Below are 22,498 nucleotides of genomic sequence, written 5' to 3'. Positions count from 1 at the left end.
AAGCGGTCGCCTGCTCCAGACTAGCAGATCCTGCCTCACTTCAGCAGTCTGCAGGACTCATATATTATGGCCTGATCCTACAAATTCTTATTCACATGCTCACCTGTAAGTCTGTCAACACTTCAATTGAGTCCAATAGGGATCTTTAAGAGTTTAAACACTTAGGGTATGTCTACACTACCCTCCTAGTTCGAACTAGGAGGGTAATGTAGGCATACCGCACTTGCAAATGAAGCCCGGGATTTGAATTTCCCGGGCTTCATTTGCATAAGCGGGGAGCCGCCATTTTTAAAACCCCGCTGGTTCAAACCCCGTGCAGCGCGGCTACACAGGGCTCGAACTAGGTAGTTCGGACTATGTAGTTGGAACGAGGTGTACCGGTAGTTCGGAATAGGAAGCCTAGTTCGAACTGCCTAGTTTGAGCCCCGTGTAGCCGCGCTGCACGGGGTTCGAACCAGCGGGGTTTTAAAAATGGCAGCTCCCTGCTTATGCAAATGAAGCCCGGGAAATTCAAATCCCGGGCTTCATTTGCAAGTGCGGTATGCCTACATTACCCCGTTAGTTCGAACTAGCGGGGTAGTGTAGACATACCCTTATATTTCCAGGATCAAATCCCAAGACGGCAAGCTGTTTAGATGGGTCTTTGCTTTTTTCTTTTCTTTCTATCTGGCACAGCTTAGAGCATATTTTTAATAGGCACTATCAAAAAGAACTAATAAAAATACTGTTTGGCTGAATTTATTTGGTCTGTTTATTTAATAGTATTAAGTTTACCCGCAGAGAAATAGTAGATTGTAAATTATCTTAGATGTTTGGATTTAAAACTTGTTTTGAACCCCCAAACAGGCAGTGGTTATAATATCCATGACTAAAATAAAAATTTTAAATTTGGTATCCAGTTGATAGGAGACAGCTTTGCAAGTATATAGATACATTTGAAGTTTACAAAGATATTGAAGAATGCATTTGGCCAAGAAGGATACAAGAATGTATGACAACAATAGAGAGACTTTAATTAATGCACAAGAGGATAAACAGAAATCATTTCTGGGTCAAAGGAAGGAAAATGCAGGAACTTAGCCAAAGGGGAGAATAATTCAGTATGCTATTGTTTCATATTATAAAAGAGAGAGAGAGAGAGAGAGAGAGAAGAAAGTCACACACACACCCAGGAGCAATTCCTAAATAACTCCACTGAAATGTACAGAAAAAGTAGGCTCTGTTAGCAGAAAAATACATCATGTGAACTCATCACCTGATGGCAATGTTGAAATATTAACTTGGAACCACAGTTGTGTGTCCATGAAAAATGCAGCTCTACAAATTTTTAAATCACCTTTACAGCACCAAAAAATGAAACTTCTTGACAAATCTAGCTTCTTCTCTCTCCTAGTTATCACATTACGCACTATGATATCTATATTGTATCTAATGCATTTCCAGAGCTGAGAAGGAGGGGTTCAGCCTCAGTTCAACCAACTGTGTTTGCTTGTATTCCCTTAGATATAAATAACTGCCTTACAACATGCCTTAAAACATCTTAAAAAATGAAGATCTTTGACTTTGAGAATGAAACAATAGCCATGCACACTTTCTTAATCTCCTGTATGAATTTCCTTTCATACATTACATTTTCACCCCTCGTTTCTTTTCTCATTTCATGTCTCCTATTATAGCTGTTTTAATATGCTTATTCACCAATATCTCACTAGAACTGCTTCAATTCACGTACTGTAGGTAATTAGCTTGGTGTCTTGGAGTCTGTGTTATCTGTAACTCAGACTGTTTCATTTGCTGCAGAATCTTTTACTGCTATTCTTCTGGTTAGTCTGCAGTTAAAAAAGAGAAAAAGGACAAGATTTATGCTACTAAGGATCGTGGAGCTTGACCTGTCTGCCATTTTAAATAAAGCTAGGCAACATTTTCATGCAGAAAACATTTTAGCGGACAATACAGATTTGGCAACACCAACATTTTGCAAATTCTTGTCACATTAACTGAATCACTTCAATTAGAAATAATCCAAAAATATAAGTTTGTCAACACTTCTGAAACACAAGTTACAAAATATCCCTAATTGTCAGTATACAAAAATATCTATTTTTCCTCCAGCTTAAATTTTAAGCACTTCATCATTTTGTTTCATTCATGGAAAAGGGAACAAACATAAGGACAGCTACCCTATTACAATCACGAGCAAAGAAAAATCAGAAAAATGACGTAGAAGGAGTTCAGCTAGGCAAATGTGGATAATACATGTGAGTAACAAAAAATGCTGAACACACACACACAAAACCCAACCCTAAGCATATTAATTAGGAACTAACCTCATTTCAAATTATCCCAGCTCAAGAGCATTGTGTCACTGTTTGCATTACATCCGCCCATAGTGAAACAAGTGTAAGTTGTGAAATACTGGGTCTTCGGTCTATTAATTACAGATTGAAAAATCTAGCATATCAGAGATTGATGTCTGAACTTCTTGTTTTAGAGTTTTGATGTCCCATGTGGACCTGAAAAAAATGGCTGAATGAGGTAATCAGTGCAATGCTGGTCTAAAAAAAAGTGCCTCATTTAAATTATATAAACAAATACATCTAATTTAAGATCAGGTAAGTAACATGAGAAGTGATGAAGAGAACATACCACTGTGTGGTGATGGGTATGATGTAACCTAATTAGAAGTGAATAGGTTTGGGTTGATTATCTTAAGCAATAATTGAAAGACACTGGCAACTCTCTGTTTCTCACTCAGAATTTAGATTCTATTGTCCCGATGTATTTCAATCAAAGCTGCTTCTTTAATGCACAAATATAAATGCACCATTTTTCAGCTGTTACTAGCTAACTTTGTTGGCTGTTGAAAACTCTCTCCCCTATCCATAGCCCAATTTCTTAGACTAGCCCAAAAAAGTGTGAATCTAAAAAATGTAGATGATTAGATTATTAGTTTATACCCATTTTAGCTTGATTCTCCTTTACTCTTCTCTACCCTAGGGTGAATCTGTGTCATACCTTTATCATGCTTCTTTTAAATTTTATAGATCACCATATCCTTTCAATGGGGCTACACCACTGAAGATGTGGTGAAGTATCCCTGAAGACACTAGCCAAATCTAACTAACAGTGACTGTTTAAACAGCTTTCACGTTTAATCCTAAATATACCAATTAAATTCTGTCTTACGCTCTTCCTTTCAACACAAAACAATCCAAGGCCAAGATTTTCAGAAGTGGATGTCTCAAATTAACATCCTAAATTCATAGATAGAAACTTTAGTAAAGATTTAGAATCTTAATGTTAGGGATCTAATATCTTGATCTTTGTTTGTTTGACACTACCCATATACATGAGCTCTAACTCTAACCAAGAGTTGTGCTGAGAGATATTCTGAGCAAGCACATCTTTTAAGAAAGGTCTTACAGGTCATACATTGTGCATGCAATCCTTAGACTCTGCTTTTGTACATCTATTTACCACAGGCATGTCTGCAAAATGGAGAATCAGCCATGGGTAAGCATTTTTAACTCAGTTACATATGCATTACCTGCATGTGGACTTTCAGTGAGTGCATGTACAATAGCAGACAAGCATAGGTATGTATGGCTCTCTAATTTTTTCAAAAAAGGAGATTGGCCTCGATTATTTAGAAGTGAATTTTTCACTGGCCTATATGTGTACCTCAAAGTAAAAGATATCTGTACATTTTTATATTGTCTTTCACTACAAAATAACAGTTAATTCCCTCAAACTTTATTTTCAGCCCAGAGAGTCAATTTCTTTATTACACACACTCCTAAAAAGTTTCCCATTTGCTAGTACAAATTCTGGTCTGAGTATGCATACTTATTTATATTTAGAATTCTGAACCCATATGCCCTGGGATTTTTGTATAAAAATGCCACTAAGTATACACAATATGAAAATTGTTAAAATTCACCATGATGTGCATGTGTGCCTTTTCTGAGAGATAAAATTCTGCAAGAGATTCATAATACAAAAAAATAGTAACTAACTATATTTGAATTTAGTGCGTCAACAAAAAAGCAGTTAATGCTGCAAGAATGGAAAACAGCCTGACAAAAGACAATAGTCATACCTCTCACAATAGAGTTTTTGTTCTTGTTTTTGTGACTGCTGCAGTCTAAGCTCTGAATTCCAAAGAACTTAACTTTCCATCCAATGCAGAATAAGATTGCGTGTTTAGCAGAAACAACAGAGACATCTATTGGCAAGCCAAAAGGAATAGCAACAACAGTTAACTGATAATCAAGAATGTCTGCTGCTCTTTGGACAAAAGATTGCAAGTTCAATAGATTACACAAACACTTCACGCTCACTTACTCTCCCCAGAATACTGCCCTGATTCCTCCCTCTCCACAAAATAAGCCTATTTCTTATACTATCACCTTTCTCAGGGCCCCCACAGCAGAAACAAAACTCTATTTACTTAGGCCATGTCTTTACGTACCATACCAGAGATCAATTTTCTGGTGTTCAATTTTTAGTGGATCTAGTAAGGACCCACTAAATTGAACACTGAGGGCACCCCCAATCTGCACCGGTATTCCTTGCAAAGAGGATGCCAAGATCAACTTAAAGTACATTGACTCCAGCTACATTATTTATGTAGCTGGAGTTGCATATATTAAGCTGACCTTCCAGATCTAGTATAGACCTGGCCTTAGTTTTTCTAATTTGGACACTCCCATCAAACTTCTTACACCTTGTCAGACAAAACTAACAGAGATCATTGACTAAGTTTGAAACATGTTTCCTGAGTCAAGTTACTATTGTTGGGCCCAGAAAAACAAGGCCTTGTCAACATTATGGCTACGTCTACATTGGCACCCCTTTCTGGAAAAGGGATGCTAATGTAGCACTTTGGAATAGGCAAATCTGCCTTGAAAGTAGGAATAAGAAATCCTCCGGAAAAGACTTTATTTTCCAGAGAATAACGTCTAGACTGGCGCTTTTTTCCGGCTTTTCCCCAAGCCGGAAAAAAGCGGCAGCCATGTTAATGCAAATGCCGCGGGGGATATTTAAATCCCTCGCGGATTTGCCTATTCCAAAGTATGATATAGTGACTATGAACAATTTTAATGCAAAGGTTGGAAGTAAAATAATGGGTGGATAAAATTATAGGCAAGCACAGCTGGGATTCGAACATTCAAGTAAATGGTGACTGCTTAGTGGAAATGATAACTGTGAAAAGCTTAGCGATAGAGGAACAATATTTACTAATAAAGAAGTCCATAAAGCAATTTTGAATTCCTCAGATGGTACTACAAAAAAATAGACCACTTCTCCATTTTGAGCATGTTTTCAACTCATTGGCAGATGTACATGGATACTGGAAAGAAGGTGTAGCTAATTACCATAACCTATATACACTAAATTGATTATCAAATTAAAAAGATTAATGAGGATAAAAATCCATGAATCAACAGCACAAAATTGAAAAACTCAAACAAATAAGTGAAATCCAGTGTTCTAATGCAATCAACTGGAGAAAACCAAGATATTGATATTCTGCAGGAAAATGGAGAGTGCTATCTTGAAAGCACATTGCCGTTCTAATAAAAAAAAACAAATCTAAGAAGCAAAAATGGATTAGTAATGCTATTTTTCCAGCAACAATGGAAAAAGAGAAGTGTAAAGCAAAAAAACAAAAACAAACCAAAAAAACCCCTCACCTCATCAATACCAAGACGTGAAGAGGCAAGCAAGTGGCAAGAAGAATACAGAACTCTAGTTATAAGAATCAAGAGTGTTAAAAAGAGATGAAAGGGCATATATTCATAGAAAAATCTCAAGAGGCTGCAGACACTAGTCAAAGAGATGACCTTACAACTTTGTGTAAGACAAGCAAACAGCTAATAGGAAATGCTAGCAGTCCTGGAGGTCCTATTAGGACAAAACAAAAACAAAAGATGTGCAGAACACTGGCAGTCTGTTTTAAATAGACCAAGCTGAATCAAATTGCTAGAAATATGTGATGAAGAACTGTCACAAGAATTTGATTTTGATTTAAGATGCTATAATTGAAGAAGTTAGATAAACCACCAGTAAACTCAAAAGTGGGAAACAGCTGGAAAGAATATTACTGGGGAGATGCTTAAAGCAAGTGATGAAACAACCCTTTAGACTTCTCTTATGTTTTTTGATAGAGTATGGAATGAAGAAAAGAACCTTGCTCAGTGCAAGAGAGGTCTTATAGTAAAATTGCTGAAGAAGGGGAAACCTTACTAAATACAAGAAAGATTTCATAGATTCCAAGACCAGAATGGATCATAGTGATCATCTAATCTGATTTCTGTTTAACACCAACCATGAATTTCCCCAAAAATTATTTCCAGAGCGCATCAAGATTGGATGTTTTTCTAACATTTGTCAGTGATGAAGAATCCACCACCATACTTGAAAATTGTTACAATGATTGATTACTCACTGTTCAAAATTTCCAATCTGAATTATCTAGCTTCTGCTTCAAGCCATCAAATCATGTTATAGTTTTCTCTGCTATATGAGAGAGACCATTATTAAGTACCTGTTCAGTACACTCTGTAAGCACTACATGTTGAAGTCACCATGTAACATTCTCTTAGTTAAGCTAAACAGAGAGACTCTAAGAGCTCAATCAGTATAAGGCTTTTTTATCCATTAATCATTGTCATGACACTTCTCTGAACCAGCTCCAATTTATCCACATCCTTCTTGAATTATAGATTCCAGGAATGCACATAGTATTCCAGCAGTGGTCATACCAGTGCAAAATACAGTAAAAGCTTGGTTATCTGGCATATTGGGAGTCCAGGGAGTGTCAGTTAATCAAATATTCTGATTAACTGAGTGTTATACCTTACCAGTGGAACACCAATTTTCAAAGAATTAGAATACAATAAAATGATGAAAGTACAAAATAGCATCCAGGTACTGATCAATCCATAGTAGTATCACACTGCAGAATGGTTCCTTAAAGTATTTAGGAGTATATAGATACATTTTTCTATACAGTACGCTATCTTATGATACTATATATCACTATGGGCAGCACATGGCATACACCCAGATCACTAAATATACACTTAACACTAAAACTATATTGAACATAATTCAATCTTTCTTTAAAAACGAGTAGTCCTGTGGCACCTTAGAGACTTTATATAGTACAGTAAAACTCCAATTGTCCGGCATCCAGTGGTCCGGGACTCCTGATGGTCTGGCAACAATTGGAACCCGGAAGTGCTCCGGCCAGCCGGACAATTGGAGCTGCTTTGCTCCTGGCTTCCCCAAGACAGCCGTTGGTCAGTTTCAGCAGCAGCTAACTTGGGAAAGCTGGGGGCAGAGCAGCAGGGGTGCTGCCGGGTTTGTCCCGCAGCGCCACTCGGGTGAGGGTCGGCGCTGTGGGACAAACCCGGCAGCACCCCAGCTGCTCTGCCCCTGGCTTCACCAAGTCAGCCTCTGGTCAGTTTCAGCAGCAGCTGACTTGGGGAAACCACGGGCAGAGCAGCTGGGGTGCTGCCGGGTTGGTCCCACAGCTCCACCCTCTCCCACGCTGCACAGGTCCCCGCCGAGCCCTCCACCCCCACCCCAGACCGCTCATAGCCCCTCTTCCGGTACTCCAGCATATCGGATAATTCGGCACCCCCTGGGCCCTAAAGGTGCCAGATTATCGGAAGTTTACTGTATCGTGAGCTTTCGTGGACAAAACCCACTTCACTGTTTTTAAAAGTTGTTTTTAAAGTTACAGACTAGCACAGCTACCTCTCAATCTTTGATGATTCAAAGGTACTTTAGCACCTTGCAGTGCTTCAGGATCATCATTATCAACATCAATTATCATTGTAGACACGGAAGGTGTAAGAGATTGAGCTGAATCTGTAATAACCCTATCAGTGGTCCCCAACCATTCATGGCTGCCAGGCGCCCGGGGCGGGGCCGCTCACGGGCCAGGCATCTGGGGGCGGGGCTGCTCACATGCCTGGGGCTGGCACCATGCATGTGCCGCACACCTGGGGCCGGCACCGTGCATATGCTGCACGCCGGGGGTAGGAGCCGCCCACACACCCTGTACGTGGGGCAGGCTCCGCGCATGTGCCACACACCGGGGGTAGGGGCCGCTCACATGCCTGGGGCCAGCATCACCCATGTGCTGTGTGGCTGGGGTAGGGGCCGCCCACGCGCCCAGGGCTGGCACCATGCATGTGCCACATGCCCGAGGCAGGGGCCGCCCACACGCCCTGCGCCCGGGGCCGGCACGGCACATGTGCTGTGCACCCGGGGCCGGGGCCACCCAGATGTTACGGCGGGCGCACATAAATGCCCCGGTGGGCGCCATGGTGCCCACGGGCATCATGTTGGAGACCACTGTGGGCCTATGACATACTCTGAAAGCTGCTTTTTTGTATAAATCCCTGATTTCAGCTTGCTTGCTTCTCTTTTGCCTCTTTTGCATAAAAACAGAGCACAGAATATGCATTTGCATAACATGCTGGGCAGTAGACTAGCACCAGTTACTAAAATGAACTTTTTTATGGAGATATCAGAAATACCTGCTAATTGAGTGTTTTGGTTAATTGGATGCTAGATAACAGAGCTTTTATTGGACAGAGGTAAAAATCTCTCTACTCCTACTCAAGACAAAGGATGAATATAGGCAAGCAACACGGGAATGCAGGGGCAAGATTAGAAAGGCAAAGGCACAAAATGAGATCAAACTAGCTACAAGCATAAAGGGAAACAAGAAGACCTTTTATAAATACATTAAAAGCAAGAGGAAGACCAAGGACCGGGTAGGCCCACTGCTTAGTGAGGAGGGAGAAATAGTAACAGGAAACTTGGAAATGGCGGAGATGCTCAATGACTTCTTTGTTTCGGTCTTCACCGAGAAGTCTGGAGGTGTGCCTAACGTAGTGAATACAAGCAGAGAGAGGGTAAGTTTAGAAGATAGGATACACAAAGAACAAGTTAAAAATCACTTAGGAAAGTTAGATGTCAGCAAGTCACCAGGTCCTGATGAAATGCATCCCAGGATACTCAAGGAGCTGATAGAGGAGGTATCTGAGCCTTTAGCTATGATTTTTGAAAAATCATGGAAGACAGGGGAGATTCCAGAAGACTGGAAAAGGGCAAATATTGTTCCCATCTATAAAAAGGGGAATAAGAACAACCCAGGAAACTACAGACCGGTCAGTTTAACGTCTGTCCCAGGGAAGATAATGGAGCAGGTAATTAAGGAAATCATATGCAAACACTTGGAAAGTAATAAAGTGATAGAGAATAGCCAGCATGGGTTTGTGAAGAACAAGTCATGCCAAACTAATCTGATAGCTTTCTTTGATAGGATAACGAGCCTTGTGGATAAGGGAGAAGAGGTGGATGTCATATACCTAAACTTTAGTAAGGCATTTGATACGGTCTCGCATGATATTCTTATTGATAAACTAGGCAAATATAACTTAGATAGGGCCACGATAAGGTGGGTGCATAATCGGCTGGATAACCGTAGTCAGAGAGCTGTTGTTAACGGTTCTAAATCCTGCTGTAAAGGGATAACAAGTGGAGTTCCGCAAGGGTCTGTTTTGGGACCCATACTGTTCAATATCTTCATCAATGACGTAGATATCGGGATAGAGAGTACGCTTATTAAGTTTGCAGATGATACCAAACTGGGTGGGGTTGCAACTTCTTTGGAGGATAGGGACATAATTCAAAATGACCTTTGCAAGTTAGAGAAATGGTCAGAGGTAAACAGGATGAGGTTTAATAAAGAGAAATGCAAAGTGCTCCACTTAGGAAGGAACAATCAGTTCCATACATACAAGATGGGAAGCGACTGTCTAGGAAGGAGCATGGCGGAAAGGGATCTAGGGGTCATAGTGGACCACTAGTTGAATATGAGTCAACAGTGTGATGCTGTTGCAAAAAAAGCAAATATGATTCTAGGTTGTATCAACAGGTGTGTTGGAAGCAAAACTCGTGAAGTCATTCTGCCACTCTACTCTGCACTAGTTAGGCCTCAGCTGGAGTACTGTGTCCAGTTCTGGGCGCCACATTTCAAGAAAGATGTGGAGAAATTGGAAAGGGTACAGAGAAGAGCGACAAGAATGATTAAAGGTTTAGAGAACATGACCTATGAAGCCAGGCTTCATGAACTGGGCTTGTTTAGTTTGGAAAAAAGAAGATTAAGGGGGGACATGATAGCGGTTTTCAAATATCTAAAAGGGTGTCACAAGGAGGAAGGAGAAAATTTGTTCCTCTTGGTTTCTGAGGACAGGACAAGGAGTAATGGGCTTAAAGTGCAGCAGGGGAGGTTTAGATTAGACATTAGGAAAAAATTCCTAACTGTCAGGGTGGTCAAATATTGGAATAAATTGCCAAGGGAGGTGGTGGAATCTCCCTCTCTGGAGATATTTAAGAACAGGTTTGATAGACATCTGTCAGGGATGGTGTAGACGGAGCTTGGTCCTGCCTTGAGGGTGGGGGGCTGGACTCGATGACCTCTCGAGGTCCCTTCCAGTCCTATTATTCTATGATTCTATTAAATAAGGTTATACCGATAGTCACCACTACTTTCCAAAGTCTGATCTATTTGGTCCTTTACTCAAGTTAGTCAGATGGTCTTCCTCTTATCTCTAGTGCACCTGTTTTGTACAACAAGTCTTCCCTCAACAGCATGTCATACATCTTTTCAATAGTTCAAAAGCCAGCTTTCAGGAAACCCTATGCCTCATATGCTTTTGCAGTTCTTATTTAGCAATGTGATCAGTAGTGCAACTTCCTCTTCTAAAACCACTCTGCCTCTTATCTATAATGCCACTGTTTTACAAAGTGACAACCAATCTTCAGTTTACCATTCTCTCCTTAATTTTACCCAGACAAGATGTCTATTGTCTATATAAGCATCTGTCTTTTCTGGATAATCTGTCTAATATATGTATTGGAATTGCTACATTTCTATTCTAGTAGTATTGCTCCTTCTTCCTCCCCTCCCCATAGAGTTACTTGCAGAGATATTTAAACATTGTTACAAATATTGTCTTTACTTTGGGAAGTATTTGTGCTGTTATCAATATCTTTGACAAGTTCTGGCATACAAAGCTATTCATTCAGCATAGTACATTCAGGTTTACTCCAACTATATATAATAGATCATGGCTCTCTTCAATGAATTGTCCTTGAATCTGGTAGAAAATTGCTTGCCCTGACCCTGGGGGAGGCGGGACTTGAACCCATGACCCTGTCCTCCCCAGGCAAGTGCCCTATCCCTTAGGCCATGTGGGAACCCGCCCCACCACCTTACAAAGACAAAATTGCACTTTGTCTTTCATCATTCACCCCTCAAAGTATCTGCAAAAACTGCAGCTTTCTCTTATCAGATACTTCTAACTTTGTTGCTAGTCCCAAAAAGATCTGGAATGTAGCTACTATTAGTCTAAATTTCAATAGTTTGAGTAACGTGCTTGTATATCTCTGATGTGTTGAGATCTTTCTTTTCCACCAACAGTATTTCCTTGATTTTTTTTATTCTTTGTACTATTGTCTCAATTATTTTACACTTCACTAGAAAACTTACCTGGTATTTTTGGTATTTGTTTCTCTTCAGCTTGCCTTGCCAGAACACATCTTCCATTTACTAGACTGTGATTAACACCACAGTTAGCACAATTGTAATAATGGGACAAAAGTCAATATTTTCCCTTTATAAACATTCTGGAATGTTTGTGCCCACAGTGTTGGCACTTTATGTCTTAGAGAAAGAGAATATATGGCTTGGTTATGAATGTCTTGAATTCCTGTTATTTTCTCAAGTAGAGTTCCTCCCTTTACTGTAGTCAGCAGTACTGCTTAAGGTTTGCTTTCTCTCATTTACTAATTAGCCACTTACTTGCTAATACTTAACCTGTCATATGCTTTTGGGTATCTCATCACTGATCAATTCCAAGGGCATTCCATGCATTAACCCCTTCAATTCAGTCAAATCCTTTGGTAGCTTGCAAATTATTTATGTTTCAGTAGTTTTAAGCACTCTATCAGCTTGCTCTTCATATTTACATTCAACTAAAAGCCCCGAACGTGCAGCCTCTTGGCTCTTAAAAAAACAAAAACATAGGGGTATTGTAATTAATCCAGTCAGCTACTTTCAGAAGGTTAACATCACCAGATCTTATTTCCATGGATTACAGTTATAACATTGTGGGTTATTTTCTTTTTTAGCTTTACTTTTTTACTGGTTCTGCTTCCACACTTTTCCTTTTCTACTTTGTATTCATTCTCCCCCCTCTACAAGAATCTCATCTTTGGTTTCCAGAATGATTTCATTTGGGGGTCAAAAAATCCTCCATCTGCCACAACCCCAGTAAAAAGAGCAACATAGACTTCAGGAAGATGCTGACTGCCACTTCCTGTAGTTCACATTGCCCAGGAACGGTCAATCACAGCCACTGGGAGCTGTGGGGGTGGCGGTGGGGGTGGGGATGGGGGGGAGGGATGTCTGCAGATAGTAAAGGTCAGCAAAGTATCTCAGAGCCTGCTAATGGATTACCTTGATGAGCCAAGAGCCAAAGGTTGCCAACCCCTGATCTAGGCTCTTTTACCCTTTCCTTCTCCTTTTGAAGTCTCTTTCTCTGAGACTGGCATGCTTCCCAGCTATGGCCAGGTAGGACTACCTGAGCTGAAAGCTGCCCTTTTACACCTTTTTCATTGGTGCAGTGTTGTACACCCTTGTCACAATTTGCTTTCTTTCTAATGATTTGTCAGTCATTATACTAGTCATGACCATGAGGGTTAGCCAGCAGCCTGGGGACTCAGGAGTTAACTGTACCTAACCAGGTAGCAGGCAGCCAATAGAAATGCAGGTAGGAATTTCAAACCGGGACAAAGGAATTTTTGGTTTTTCCCTCCTTTGTCCCTGGGCAGTTCTCTCTCCAGATACTGAGTGGGACAGAAAATGTCTCTTTCCAAGAGAATACTCATCACTATCTGGAAGTAGGATAAAAATTCTCTTTTTTATTAATCTGGTATTGGTTAATTTTTTTGTGTCCTGGTTTTGCTTCAGGGCTGAGATTTCCCAAGTGATCTCTTCCCTGGTTTTCTTACCATTACTTGGGTGGTAGCAGAGAATTTGTATACTTCAAAATCTAGGTTTTTAAGATTTTGTGGGGAAGTTTTATACCAAAGCCTGGAAAGATAAGGTTTTGCGGTACTTTTGCGGGACCCCACTTCTGCATTCATCGTGCCAGAATGGGGATTTAGCCTTGACAATACTAATTATGGATTTTAGTATCCACATCAATGATGAAGGGGCTGACCCTGCCCATGTTTTTGACCTATATACACTCTTGAAGTTAAAAGTGCTGGAAGAGTTATAAGGCCAGAAGGAACCATTGTGATCATCATGTCTTCCCTCCTGTATAACAGGCCATAGCACTTCCCCAAAACATTTCCTTGGATGCATCTTTTAGAAAAATGTTCAATATTGACATAAAAAAATAAGGAATCCACCCAATATTTATTAAATTGCTCCAGAGATTAATTGCACACTGTTAAAAATGTATGCCTTATTTTCCATCTGAATCTGTCTAGCTTGAATTTGTACCAATTGGATTGTTATACTTTTTATCTACCAAATTAAATAGCCCGTTATTAAATATTTGTTCCTTATCTAGGTATTTAGATTATAATCAAGTCAACCCTTACATCCTTTTGTTAAAACTGAGCTCCTTGAATATCTATTCCACAAAAGGCATATTTTCTAACCCTTTAATCATTCTGGTGAGTCCTGTCTGCAACCTTACTATCAATATCCTGTGATTGCTCAGTAACCCTAAAACACCACAAGCCTGTGCTGTTCAAAATCCCTTTTGGTTTGGTCATTTGAAGATTTAATCAAGTGCATGATTGCTGGCTGCCACTGAAGCAGGAACAGCTAGCATTTCTATCACCTCTGAAGAGCAAATGCAGCTAAAATTTCAATTTATGTGAATTCAGAAGTCTGAGAAAATGACTATATCCAGTCATCTTTTCTAAGGTAAAACCCTGCATAACTTTGTTGTTTGTTTTATTATTTACCAAAAACAAACCAAGAATTTCCCCCAATCTGTAGATATTGCAGTCATTTAGAATTCCTGACGGTGGTGCTCTATCCCACATATTGAAATGCAGACTTCCAAGTTTTTTCAGTTTTATTGTCCTTTCAAGTATAACTTTTGATGCCAAACAAATTCCAAAAAAAATCAAACATGATATCATGGATACCACCTGCATCTAAAAAAATATATTAAGTAAGTAATTTCCGCAGATACCAAGCTGGTTTTCTGTTTGTTTGTTTGTTGTTGGGTGTGTGTGCGCACGTGCAAAAGATTAATTTTCATCTATTGTAACTCAATCTAAATTGTTTTGCCCAAGACTGAAAGGGAATTTTTAAGTGACAAGATGCCATACTAGGTAAAATCTCCACTCATTTTAATGAGGGTTTTCTTGAGCTAAGAGTTTTGAATTATAAAATGTTATGTATGAATTTATTTTCTGCTTTAGCAAAAGGAGGGAAAAAAAAATCTTTGTCCAAGACAATCCTTACTTCACTGGAAATTATTATGTACCCCAAGAATTATTTCCAACAATCTATGCAGAATTTTAAAATGTCAGTTTTGAAAAATTATAACCCCAGATCTTTTAAAGCAAGTTTTTTTTATGTCAAACACTCATCTATCAAAAACTCCAGGCCTTTGAAAATTCCAGAAACCAAAAAATTAGCAGATTTTGCCTTACTCAGTGATCAAAGCTGTTTAACAAAAAAACACTATACATCAAGCAGTTTTTAGAAGCCACACAACTATCCTCAGACACCATATGACGTGGTAGAATTTTGGGGTTCTGGCTGTACTTCTCAATTTCATCAACTTATCTACAATTTGTATAATCAAATTACTTGTCATAAAAAGACAATGAAATCACAATTTTAAAACATCCAACTGGCTTATTGCACAGATAGCAAGACAGAGTATTCCAGAAACCTTACAACCTACATTTAAACACAACAAATTAAACTATAGTGGAGAATATGGGAAAAAGGCAGATGAGAGTTACAGCAAGAAAGTATGAAGCAACTCAATGGAGCATTCTTCCCCCTCCCTCTCAAAATCAAGCAGAAAACAAGGGTTTAGCAGGAAAGATCTGCATTTGGAGTGCTAACTTTGCAGGTCACCTCTAGAAATGTGGAGCTGTAACCATGTAAGTAGGCCAGTGAAGAGAGGCCTGGCCAGAATAAAAAACAACATTGAAGGGGAAAAGGACTGCTAAACCCCAGAGTTCTTAGGGAGTATAGGTCACCATGCTAATTCTGGCACTAAAGCAGAACTGGAAGGCTGACACTCATTCCTCTTCTATAGTGCTCATGCACTGCTTCTGGTTTAGTTATGGTTATTTCTTTGTATTGTCATGTCCCCAGTTGGGCTAAGCAGTACACACACCCATAGTAAGAATCAGTTTGTGTTCCTACAGAACTCAGTCTATATAATAAGACAAAAAGGAGGCTGAGAAGTAGCATCACACCTATTATACTGACAGGCCAATGTGACCTCAGTCACAGACCACTGTCTCAACTACAAGCACATCACTTCATCAACCTTTTCTGTTCAGAATTAGTTTCGTTCCTTCACACAATATGGGATCACATGGGATCACACTGATAATTATGCAAATCAGAAAGCTATGTAAACATTATCCTGTGGCCAATATTAGACCAAAAACACTCCTTCGTGCCCCCAACAAGGCAATGAACACAAAGAGGCTGGAAGGTATCTTCTTCATTTATGTTAACAAAATAGGCCAACAACAACAAAAAAGCATGAAACCCTCTATTGCAGGTTCCAGACTCTGTTTTTGTCTCTACGAGCTGCAATTAGAAAGAACTGAGAATTACGCTTTCCAGTTATTTGAGCTACTGTCCTTAGTTGTGGATGCCTGGCTAGTCTGAGCTCTCGGATCATATGAATATTCAGTGGCAGGTTAATAGGATCCATCTGCCAAACAAACCCACTTGGTTACCGATTTAAAAAGGCTATAAGAAAGGGTGGGTAGATCTCTTTTCCGGGGATCCAGCAAATGGTCACGCGGATGTTGACACAAAAGGTTCCTCCACGGAATCGAAAGTCAGTATAGCCAGCCATCAGTATAGCCAGTATAGTACTTAGCACACAGCACACACAGATGCACATGAGTTTAGGTAGGCAGAGAAAATGTAATTCATTATTGGTACTTCAGCAGCTTTGAAGCTAGTGTAAACGCAGCAAACAACATCTCATATGCATTATAAACAAAACAGCACTAAATACCAGTTTTAAAATAGATTTATTTCATAGTAAACAATATTTAAATATAGATTTGCATTTAATAAATGTTTAATACTAAAAAAACTGCTGTGTTCACCAAGAGATGTACATCTTATTTTAAGTTTTCTACAGATCCACACACTATTATTTTCAAGATTTATAAGCCCCAATTCAATGTAATTTTTCTATCACTGTATTTGAGTAGTCTTTGTGCATTTGTAATCAGTAAAAACAAGTAAATCCTTTTTTAGAAAATAATTAGTGCAGAAGAGCTTAGGTAGGAGTAACCTCAAAATAATGAGATCACACATATCAAATGAGTAAAACATCTAAAGAAAACAAATTTCATTTTCAAAATTTCTGAAGTATATATTATGAGAAATGAATATTCTCTACAAAATGTAACAATATTTTGACATCATCCTTTTGGATATTGTCTAAATTCAAATACTAAGGCACCCAGTTGAATGAAAGCACCCAGTTTAATAAACATGTAATTAACAGTTTTCCTATAATGAGAACTATTTTTTCCTACAGATATATTTAAGATTACAAAAAATGATCACAATTTAAACATTTAACCTAACTTGCACAAAGTATATTGAGAAAATTTAAGTGCTTGTTTTTTTTCTATTTGTTCTTACTCAAGAAACTATTGCATTTATACATTTACATCAGTCTAACCTTAAATGTTGTTTAGCAGCCCAAACATTGGCACAGATTATTCCTGCCAGTTTGAAGTAGACATTGACAACTCCATTTAATTAATCCAATTGTCCTAAAATTTGTCTTTTAGTAGTGGGGTATTCCAGTTCAGTATCATCTTTTTTATGTTTGACTGATAATTATGCAATTTGCTTAACTTACCAAATAATAAGACCCTTCCTATATTTACTGTATTTTTTATTGAATATATGGAGAGTTAAAAACAAAAGGGTTAATAGCCTAATTTCTTTCCTGTGATACTTAAAGGTACATTGTTGAAATATAAAATTTCCTGAGCTTCAATTAATGTTACAGAAACATCCACCTATATTTAAAAATCACTTTAATTTGCTCAAGAACTAAATTGTGTTGAAATAATGCTGTACATAAAACTCTCTCGCAGCTTTCCTCCGGCAGCTGTATATATTCTTCTTGATTTATTTTAAAGTTCCTGTTTTTTTCGTAAGTTTTACATAGGCACAGCAGAAACTATTTCAGCATCCTTTCGCAAAGTCACAGAAATGCTCGGTGGAGGCTTATACAAGCATAATGCAGCAACAACAAAAAGGATAGTGATGACTTTACAAACTGCACCTTTATATGAAGAAAAATAAACTTGTTTATTGTTGAAGATCAATTTTCAATAAAGGTAGTTTACATTAATTGCTTATGAAAATTTTACATTAAATTGATGGCATCTCTGTGTGTGTGTCATGCCATAATATTACATTTGATCAAAACTATTTAGGCATCAATGACTACAAAACTGTTGATTTGGAGGGAAATCAGACAACCAAAGGGGCGAAAGTGGGGGACCATATGGAGCCTTTGTCATCTGTTTGGCATAGCCACTGCTTTGAGCACCTATACAATTATCACACATTGAACATTTATTTATTACCAAATAATCTGTTGGTAATCTTCCTTGGGCTTTCTAGTGGGAAGAAATGAAGAACTATTCTCTCATCTGTTGGTGGATGGTTAGGTATTGATAGCCTCTTGTTAGAAAATTAAAAAAAAAAAAAAAAACAGTCCAACAGAGGATCAGCTCAGAACAACAGGAAGTGGAAATCATGAAAAAAACCCTACACACTGGTCATATACCCAGAAAAACAGACAGAAAAGAGATAGATATTTAGTTACTTTTTATTCAATACTCAAAGCACATTCACCTGGGAAACAAATCACACGCCTCTTTTTTTTTTAACTTGACATTTGATAGACATGTCTCTGCATACACGTAATAGATGATAAATTTCACTCAATTTAATAAAATCCCTAGAAATGATGAATGTTTGAATGAGGGCAATATTTAGTTAAATAGGAAGATCTGATGTTTAAAGAGACATTATATGGGAATATAGACAAGAGCTAACTTGTAAGATTTTTTGTTTCTAATATTTATATGGAAAGGATTTGTAAACTTGATAGCACTTCCTAAATAAAATCTATAGTTTAAAAATAAAAGGTTTTATTAAAGCTGGTGGGACGGTTTGTTCTTTTTGTTTCTTTGGGTTTTTTTTTTCTTGTTGTTTCTTTAATTTTCAAACTTTGATAGTTAAATTTAAGGCACCTAAATTAGGGATGTTAGGAAGTGAGTAATTAACTAATTGTGTACTCAAAAGAACTTCTATCAATTATACGATTAGTCGATAAGGGAGAAAACCTGAGTCCCGACTCGTGCCAAGTCCAGAAGCTACTTCCTGCTGCAGCTCTGCAGTTTAAATGTAGTAAGAGCCAGGTGGGCAGGGAGCCCGGCTCCTACTACATTTGAACTGCAGAGCTGCAACAGAGGTAGCTCCCAGACCTGGTGAGAGCCGGAACTGAGCAAGCCTTCATCCAGCAGCCTCTATCCCCAGGGGTCTCAGTGGGGAACTAGGACCCCCAGCGGACAGGGCTGCTGATGTAGCATCCTGTGTTCATGGCCAGCGCGGGCTGCCATGGACAGGGGCTGCTCTGCAGGATACAGGACAGCCCCTGCCTGCGGTGAGCCTGTGCTCATCGCGGACAGAGGTTGCTTCAGGGCAGCCTCCTGTCCCCTGCCCTCCCCCCCCCCCCCCCGCTACCTAGGCTCATTGATTAGTCGACTTCTCGCTTACATCCCTAACCTAAGTAGGTAGCCTAACTGCCAAAGGGGGTGTTCACTTGCAACTATCACTGACGTCATAAGCCACCTGTGTGCCTTTAAAACAGGGGTGGGGAACCTAAGGCCCAGAGACTGGATTCAGCCCCCAACTTGCCTAGATCCAGCCCCTGAGACTCAGGGTTGGAGCACACAAAATCTACTAGCCTTGTTCTGCCTAGGTTCTGGTATGCAAGGGGAATGTGGGAATTGTCTTTCTCCTTCTCAGTCAAGAGCCACATCAGTCAGGGTTTGGGGGTTCTTTGCTTCTCAATTGTGTGCAGACCCTGACTGATTTTTCTGTAGATCAGCGGCCCCCCCAAGCCAAAAAAAGGTTCCCCACTCATACTTAAAAATATCAGATCAAATCTTATTGACAGCAGAAATTACTTTTAGTCAGAATCATGAAATCTCTGGTTTTGGTCTTCTTTGGAACTCTGTTTCAGTGCCAGAGGAGGTAGGAGGTGACAAAGTGCCAATATTTATCAGACCTCTAAAAATCTTCCAGCCAAACTAGGAATGATCAGATTTGACATTTATGGAACAAATATCAGGAAAGATGGCAAAAGGAAGCACTCACCTCTCCTCAAAAAACAAAAACAAAAAACGTGAGGATGGAAGGTGGAAGGCAACCACACAAATCCAACTATATTTCAGGCTCTTGTTCATCCATAAGGAATCAATAAGGGGCATGGATCCACCAAAGAAAAAATTCAATTTCAGCTTATTTTTTAAAAAAACTACCTCTTTAAACAATCTCATAATTTCTTTCAATTCTCAATAATCCCCAAAGACGTCCTACCAAAGTGTGGTCCTTTCTCTTGCCTGAGTTTTAGCTATCATGTCTTAAGTAAATAGTAATTCCTTCAGAAGAGGGAACTTCTCTTATCTGTGAGCAAAGTGCTGATTATGATTTAAACTGATGACATAGTATTATTAGGCTGTTTTCTTACTCCTCAATTGTTACATGGCAGTGGAATTCAAAATAGCTATGCTTTTTACAATTAAAGATTTTAACACTCATTTGTATTATGTATATATCAAATATGCAATTACTTACTTATACCAATCAGCATAAAGGCCATTTTTGAGTTGTCATAGACCCAGCAGGCTCCTTTAGTGTCACATTTATTAATATCCCACAGAGTACAACTACTGTCTATTGCCACACCAAACAGAATTGGTCCAGGAATAGTGCCTAGAAGACATGCAAATGTACAAAAGTAATTGAAATAGTTTTAACTAAATCAACAAAATTCAGAGTGGTTCAGCCAGTGGTTCACCTTCAAACAAAGATATCATCTGCTCCATCTGAATGCTAAGGATACCATAGTACTTTTTATAAGAATAGGAAATTGCCCTTTTTTCCATGATAGTAATGAGGTGGACTAGCTGCCCAAAAACCCACAGAGGAAGGAGTAGGCCTCTTCACTCTCATAAGCAGAGAGATCACTCTCACCCTGCTTCCAGAACCCAAGGGGTGGGACGAAGTATAAATAGCAGAGGTGAGCGCCTATTTGAAGCACAGCCTCCAGAAGGTACAGACACTTCCCCTGAGCTCCCGCACTGGGAGGATGCAATGGGCCCATAGGAAACAAAGGACTGGCTCGGACCGTCCAGATCACTGGCAGACCCGAAGAGTAGTTACTGGCAATGGAGGCCACCATCCACTAGCTTACCAGTCTGGATACACAGTTACACTGAAAAGGGTAGTGTGGAAGTGGCCCAAGGATGGTAGACCCCTCTTTTACTTCAAAACTGACAGAGGGCGAGTCAGCATGTTTCAGCCTAAATCCCTGCTGACTTGATAGTAGACCACTCTGTCACTGTTAGAGCGTTTGGCCGGGATGTAGTAGTGTGGGTGGAGCTGTGTCCCTCCTGCCACCCATCTTCTGGGTAGCAGCCTCCCCCCTCCCTCAAGCTAACAGAGCTGAGGTTCTGGGCCACTTAATTGACTAAAGCTCTGCCTGAACAAAGACCTGGCCTGATATAGTTTTAACCCTGCTCTGAACAAGAACATGGGTTATTTTTTTGACTGTCTCTCAGCCTGAACACTGGCCTAAGCCCTAGACTCCTTTGCTCTTCTGGGTGGACAAATTATTTATTACTCAGTTTGAGTGCAAGCCTGAGCCCTTGAATTCTTTTTGCTGCCCTGCCCTGATTAGGTACAGGGCTCAGTCACTGTGTTAATTGTATAGCCCTGAGCAGAGGCCCATGTTCATGGCTTTAGTTGCCTTGCTGATTCCACACATCCAGCAATGGATAATGACTTAGTGAGGCAGACAGGCCCGGGGAAAGAGGAAGTGCACCCCCTCTGATGAACTACATTGATTGATATTTACTCTCTTCCGCACTATAGTGAAATATTCTCACATCCTGTCACCTCCTACCCAAGAGGTGGCTATACATTAGGAATTCAATATGTACATAATTTTTAAGCATTAAGGTATTTTAATCATTATGCAAATTAATACTTTAATTATACAATGGATTCTGAAAATACTCATAGAAATGAGCTATCCTCTTACAGCTGATCGAAATGGACTGTGCTTCTGAAAATACAATTTCCTAAATGAAGACCAACAGTGAAAATTATATATTGTTCTGTATCATATATACTGTTCATTCATCACTCCAATTCATAGTCACTGATTTTGTGTGCACACCAGGGCTGAAGCACCCACAGAAAAAATTAGTGGGTGCTTAGCACCCACCTGCCCTAGAAGTAGTAGCCCCTTCTGAGCAAATCCTCGCACTCCCTACTTGTACCTCCTGCACATTGTAGAACAGCCTCTACAGGATTCTGGTGGTGCTGGGAGGTAGAGTAAGGAGGAGGAGTGAGGAAACAGTGGGGATGGGGTGGAGTTGGGGAGGGACCTAGGGCTGAATGAGAGGTTTAGCACTCTAGGCAAAATTAAAACCCAGTATCTGTGCCCCAGTTCCAAATTACTTAGTGTATTGACCTTAGGTAATTCAGCTCAGTGGTCAATTACTCAGTGGTTACGGGAAAGAAAGCTCTACATTCTTTGGTGCAGGTTTTACCAGGCGGCTCAGTTCTAACACATCTTTCCTCTCCCCTAATTCTCTGAGAAGCAAAGGTTTTTTGGAAAAAAAAAACTTTCTTGGCTAACAGACCAGTGTCAATTATATCAAAATATACCCATAAATAAAAGTCTAGAGGTAATGTTTCAGACTTTGAGATGGCCTAAATTACCCAATGGTCTGCTTGGGCATAAGTATTTTGTGTTAATTTCCATGGAATAAATGGACCAAAGGTATTGATATAATGTAGTTGCTGTTTCCCTTTAAACACTGCTAAACAAGATCTGGGATTTTG

General features: G+C 39.5%; 1 protein-coding gene across 9 annotated transcripts in view; it reads right to left on the bottom strand.

Moving 5' to 3' along the window:
- The window catches only part of LOC102463874 (solute carrier organic anion transporter family member 4C1), a 179,015-nt gene that overhangs the window by 47,137 nt on the left and 109,380 nt on the right, over positions 1 to 22,498 (bottom strand). For 2 of the 9 annotated variants that reach the window (XR_012904797.1, XR_012904796.1), the window contains exons 12-14: positions 20,222 to 20,359; positions 2,328 to 2,513; positions 1,733 to 1,829 (exon numbers count right to left, since the gene is read on the bottom strand). Coding sequence is in view for 4 of the 9 variants with exons in the window: in XM_006116142.4 (XP_006116204.2) it covers positions 17,509 to 17,633; positions 20,222 to 20,359 (263 nt within the window). In the remaining 5 variants the exon portion in view is untranslated. Of the gene's footprint in view, positions 1 to 641; positions 1,830 to 2,327; positions 2,514 to 7,615; positions 12,095 to 16,336; positions 17,634 to 20,221; positions 20,360 to 22,498 lie in introns of those variants that run through there. The other 7 variants (XR_012904799.1, XR_012904798.1, XR_012904795.1 and 4 more) reach the window with 5 other exon arrangements.

Source organism: Pelodiscus sinensis, chromosome 6, assembly GCF_049634645.1.
Source record: "Pelodiscus sinensis isolate JC-2024 chromosome 6, ASM4963464v1, whole genome shotgun sequence".
Taxonomy (NCBI): domain Eukaryota; kingdom Metazoa; phylum Chordata; order Testudines; family Trionychidae; genus Pelodiscus; species Pelodiscus sinensis.
Note: the sequence above shows the minus strand (reverse complement) of the source record. Positions and strands in the feature narration are given on the sequence as shown.